Source organism: Pocillopora verrucosa, chromosome 14 (assembly GCF_036669915.1).
Source record: "Pocillopora verrucosa isolate sample1 chromosome 14, ASM3666991v2, whole genome shotgun sequence".
NCBI lineage: Eukaryota > Metazoa > Cnidaria > Anthozoa > Scleractinia > Pocilloporidae > Pocillopora > Pocillopora verrucosa.
The window spans coordinates 4,839,118-4,844,762 of NC_089325.1; the positions used below are offsets into that span (position 1 = coordinate 4,839,118).

The 5,645-nt window shown below is 40.6% G+C and overlaps 1 protein-coding gene across 1 annotated transcript; it reads left to right on the forward strand.

The window, feature by feature from the left end:
* Positions 1-109: 109 nt before the first annotated feature.
* LOC131771171 (tauropine dehydrogenase) lies at positions 110-5,204 on the forward strand. The gene is made up of 5 exons (XM_059086955.2): positions 110-242; positions 833-945; positions 2,135-2,671; positions 3,338-3,643; positions 4,126-5,204. Exons 1-5 carry the CDS (start codon positions 110-112, stop codon positions 4,510-4,512), a joined length of 1,476 nt encoding a protein of 491 aa, XP_058942938.2. The 3' UTR covers positions 4,513-5,204.
* The last annotated feature ends 441 nt before the right edge of the window (positions 5,205-5,645 follow it).

Sequence of the window (5,645 nt, forward strand, 5' to 3'; positions counted from 1 at the left end):
GGTTAATTTAATAGAGCGAGTTCTTTTGTGTTGTTAGGGATACAAATATTTTGATAAAAGTCGTTACGAAGTTCATCCTATTTTTGTTTTCACTATTGATAATACAAGCATGAGAGTAAACCTTAGATTCTGTTTGGTAGATCAACGTTTAAAGGTGGGAAATGGAATATGCAAGGGGGATAAGTTTCGAATGAAACGGTGGAGTTTCGTCGGTGGTGGAGGAGTTATTACAAGATGTTTTGGTTTATGCAATGAGTTGATAGCGTAACTTGACCGCCGTAAAGAGATTGTAAAGTTTATCAACTCAGTTGATTAAACCAAATTATCATAGAATAACAATAGACCTTTTTCGGAGCAGTTGTGACGAGTGGATGGCCTTTTGTTTTTTTCAAGTCCACGCAAGTACCAATTTAACCACGACAAGGCGGTATTTTTTTTTTGCGATGGTCAAGTCTTGCGATGCAACATCATTGCGTCTCGGAAAAAAAATAACGTTTGATTGCCTATTTGACCGCGGAAGAGTTGTTCTTCGCGGCCGCACCGAGACCTTCACGAGGAGGTGATTGTGTTTCGAAAGAAGATGCTATTGACATGAAATTTACAAGATCAGGCAGTGCTACGTTGAACTGCAATGTCCACAAGAATTGTTGAGTGCAGTTCTGGATACTGAGAGGGCTACTCCAAAACTGGAAATTGCTTTCGAAGACCTTTATAGACAGTACTCCGAATCCTATTGATATCTTTAAAGCTGGCGTGACTGACGGTGCATCATGGCGTGACTGACTGTTCATTATGTCGTGACTTAACATTTGTATACACGATATCCCGTGAGACCCCTCGACATCATTTTTAGTTCGTGTATACTCGGTCAAGGTAATTTCACTAGAAGTTAAAGGGTTCTCTGCGACTTTCAGCTGTTGCTGTACAAGGCAATTTGATCCTGAGGTAAGTAAGTCTGACAGGAGACGTATTTCTAAGTGTACGTTCTGATGGAGATCCTTCGTTCATCCTTTGGCAGGAAAAGAGAACACCGTCATTATTACCTTATTCGGATTCGTCTATCTTGTTGGTAGACCGGAGGAAGGTCGGCAGGTTTTCAGATTGGCGAGTCTAGTCCTAGAGGAACCAATGATTTGAAGATGTTTTAAAAAATCAGCGGATCAGTTCAAATTTAATTCCTGATTGTGTTACGGTTTCAATTTTATATTTTATATCCATCTTAGGCAGACTTCTGTTGGCCTTAGGCGATAAATTGGAGTTTTTTCGACTTCGTGTTTAGCTCCTAAATTCGTAGTGAAGTTCTAATATTAAGAGAAATGGAAAAAAACTTTCCTGACTTGAACACGACGGCTCAGCAATTTCGTATGTTATGCTGTAACGCAACTTGCAATAAAATCCTAATAGGGTAAATAAAGGGCAAAGCAGATACGTCCACACTGCTGCTGAAGTAAATTCTTTTCACGTAAAATTATTCGTATTGAAATATCCGCGTCCAGATCTGAAGAAAATTAAACTACAAATACTTCGGATCGACGAATCGGGCAAAACACAAACGCGGATCGGCTTATTTGCATACATCTTTGAGTTAAAGAAGATCAAATTAAATTTACATATGTAAACGTCACAATCCGCAGTGGACCAGAGCAAAACTGGTCTATGAAATATTCTTAGAGTGGGAAAAGACGTACATACTTAGATTTTGTATTTCCTACAGGCTAATTTATATATCAGTAGCTGCACTATTTTCTCTAGCACTGATACAGCTATATATCCAATAATTTGTATACGTGGCTGTCGATATGGGAAATAAAAAGGAAACGTGAAATGTCACGAAATCACACAGCGTGTTATTTACATCGGTAATGCTCAAAGACTTCGACTGTTTATTAGAATTTTCCTTTATGGAAGAAAATTCTGAGAAAAATGTCAACGAAAGATTTCAAAATAACTGTCTCCACAATTTGGCAAAAAGTTATGCTCGGAGCTCTTTTATTGTCAGCACAACATGCTTGCCCTCTCCCAACTAGGTTAGACGGCCGACTGTAACCTGCCGCTGTAGAACCATTTACCATTTGTTGAAAATCTTCACGGCTTTGATGTTGTGAACACAAAGTTAAATTTATAATTTAATCAGTTTTCCAGAAAAGAAGTTATGACAGACAGTATTAAACTTCTGATCTGCGGAAGCGGCAATGGAGCCCATGCCTTCGCGGGTATCGCCTCATCACATGGGGGAACTGAGGTCAGAGTGCTCAGTTTGTATCAAGACGAGGCTGAACGGTGGAGCAAAATCATGCAGACCGCTGACCTGGAGATCACCTGCCACCGGCGCGACCAAGAACCGAGCATCATCAGATCCAAGCCGGCTTTGATTACTAAAAATCCAGAGGAAGCTGTGCGTGGTGTTGACATTATAACTTTAGTGCTGCCAGCATTTGCTCATCGGGTGTTTCTGGAGGCTTTAAAGCCGTATATCGAGCCGGGTGTGATAATTGTTGGTCTACCTGGGGCCTCGGGACTAGAATTCCAGGTTCGGGGAATCCTGGGAGAGAAAGCAAACATGTGTACGGTGATGAATTTTGAGTCGCTGCCTTGGGCGTGTCGCCTGGGTGAGTTTGGCAGGAAATGTGATGTCCTAGGGACTAAGGATTCAATGGTAGGAGCTATGCAGGTAAGCAGAATCATTTAAAACGCACGATGCACGTCGCTGCTACAGAGGCATAAGGGACTGAAAGTCTGATTTCTCCAGTTCGAATTCCGTCAGCCTCGCGCCAGACCTCTCCGTCCTCTAACCCATGTACCTTCTTTTGAACGCCGAGTGCGTTTGTTGGAATATTTCAAAAATACTACGGCTCATGTGAATGAGAGGCTTCTAAAACGGTCTCAAGGACAATAAACTTGGTGAACCGAATAACAGAAGAATGCAAATATTTCAACGGAACTCGAAACCTGTTTGAATGGCCGCACTCATTCGAGAACGGATATGTCCATGTAGTTTGCATTGTTAGGATTTTTCGAGTCGACTGTCAACAGAGCATCAGGTGCTTGCTAGATGCTCTCACCATTGTACATTACCCCTAATTACTAATTAATCATAATGCAGTGATATGACACGTGACTTCTCTAACCTCCAGAGGGTCACTCGAATCCGTAACAATTGCGGTTTACGGACCTGAGACTGGTCTCAGCATGGCCGCGTTCTTTGTGCTTAGCGAGACTATCTCTCCCAGATAATCTAACAAGAACTGGAATTACAAAAGCACAAAGTAATTGGGCTCGAAAGGCATCCCAAATGAGCGTGCTCTAAAAACTGTTTTTTATTATAATTTTTCGTTAGGCTGGAAGAGATGCAGCACCAAAAAAAGACCCTGTTACTACCCTACAGAGTCTGATTGGCGACCACCCTCGTTTGAAGGTCTCCGGGCACCTTATTGGGATGACTCTTAAGAGTCCTAACGCGTATGCCCATCCGTCAATCATGTTTGCTCAATGGGAAGGGTGGGATGGGAAGCCTCTGAAAGAGGCGCCCCTGTTTTACACTGGGTTGAGTGAATTAGCAGCAGAAGTCTTGTCAAGTGCCTCCGACGAGGTTTTAAAAGTGAGCAAGGCTGTCAGTGAAAAATCTGGTGTGGACACATCACAGGTAAAGACAGGGAAGAAGAATTCTTATTGAATTAATATAGGCACACTGAAAAATTTTAAGAAGCTAATTGAAGAATCTCTTCTAGGCTGATCGCTGAGCGTCAAAGTTTATGAGAATTTTCTTCCACATTAATTTTTTCCCAAAATTATTCCTTTCAACCCCCGAATTTGTTTTTATTGTTGTCGTGGTCTGTGTAATATAAACTATGGTTGTACACTCATGTTCTATTTTTTCAGCTTTCTACCGTTTTCCCAACCTGTTGGGCTTCATTTAACTAACTTCTGATCAGCCTAGTGTCTTTGATTTCCTCAACCATCCCATAGAAAGCGATAACATCGCATAGGAAGCATATTACGTTAAAGAAAAAATAAAGTAATTCTATTTTATGATGAAAAAAGTATGTACATGAAATATTTTGCGCGCAAAAAGCGATCGGTTGGATTAACTCCCTTTTGATAAGTTTGTTTCTTTCTCCGCTTCAGGTAACGAGCATCTATGATCTTCTTGTCAAGTTCTATTCTCACGAAATTTCCGATACTTCAAGCCTGCGATCTTGTTTTTGCACAAACGCCGCGTACCAGGGTCTGAAGCATCCGATGAAAGAGAATATCAATAAGTCCTTCGTACCGGACTTCTCTCATCGTTATCTGACAGAGGATGTGCCGTATGGACTGGTGGTCATCCGGGGTATAGCGGAAATCGTACAAGTGGGGACGCCCACCATAGACAAAATTCTTCTATGGGCCCAAGAGAAAATGGGAAAAGAGTACCTTGTTGGGTCTAAACTTCAGGGTAAAGATGTGCCTTCTACACGAGCACCTCAGAGTTATGGACTGATCTCGCTGGACGCTATTTTGGGAAGAGCCTAGTTTGTGCTCATAAGGGCGTCTTACTTTCAGTATGGCTGGTTCAAGAAACCATAAACTGGAACACAAAGATAGAAAATTATTGTCATTAACCTTCATGTTCCATGAGGCTTTCACAGAAACATTTTCAGGAAAAGAGGTGTCTGCCAGAGGATATTTTGATTTTAGAACGAGTTTTTATCGTGGATAGGGTTTGAATCTCATTGATAGAGTGTCGTAAACAAAAGCTGAAGTAATCAGAACAATCGATTATTTTTATGCATTTTTCGTTTGTCGCTGAACTAATTTTCTAAGAGTTCACGGTAAATAAATGAAGACTGATCGACTCACAATGTTCGGTAATGTTTGTGAAATAGAGCAAATCCATCAGTTTAACTGTTGAAACGTCTCCAACTGGCGAACGTTTGTAAAATCAAACTGTTGTTCCGATTTTCATTGCTTAACAAGTAAGAGCAATGTCATTGCCATTAGTCAATATCATTCAGCGCATTAAATGGTAGTCTAAACGGACATATCTTAGAAACGACATTGAACGAAGTCAGCAGCCTGTAGGTATTTAGCTAGCAACTTTTTGTATGAATTTGCAATTTTTCAGCAACAACAATTTGGTATTTTAACCAGCAACTTTTCAGAATTTTACGCGTACAATCAAGATAGGCCTAGACGTATCTCTAGATAGCCCCGCCCCATCAAGTAAATATATGTTATTTGCCGGCCGGGAGGTCCGTATGGTGAAAAACAATTTTCACCATACGGACCGACCTTTAGCCGGTTAATAATATATTCATTTTTTTTAAACTTGACGAGATTCTTTCCGAAAGAACCCGAATGATTTAGGGCTGTAAATACGGCAAGATCTTCCATAAACTGAACAATGTTTGAGCGAGTAACTGGTTAAAATAGAGGTGATGCAAATTAAAGAGAGATGCCTCACCGAAACATTTTCATTTCCGCAACGATAGAGGTGATTTAAAAGGCTTCTTAACAAACTTTGAAACATAATTTTTACAAGTATCTGTCACAATATGACACCTGTCAATTCGAGAGCAAGTAAGAAAAGAAACGCGCAAGAAGATTTGAAAAACAACGGAACTAGTTTGGCAAGGACTGTCACGATAATGTTTTCTTCAAAAACA

What these genes read in the sequence shown, in the direction of transcription:
- LOC131771171 (XM_059086955.2), top strand. Translation starts at nt 110, where the DNA reads ATGAGAGTAAACCTTAGATTCTGTTTGGTAGATCAACGTTTAAAGGTG. An exon ending in CAAGGCAATTTGATCCTGAG is followed by an intron (nt 946 to 2,134) that starts GTAAGTAAGTCT and finishes TAATTTAATCAG; the next exon opens with TTTTCCAGAAAAGAAGTTAT. An exon ending in CTGGTGTGGACACATCACAG is followed by an intron (nt 3,644 to 4,125) that starts GTAAAGACAGGG and finishes TCTCCGCTTCAG; the next exon opens with GTAACGAGCATCTATGATCT.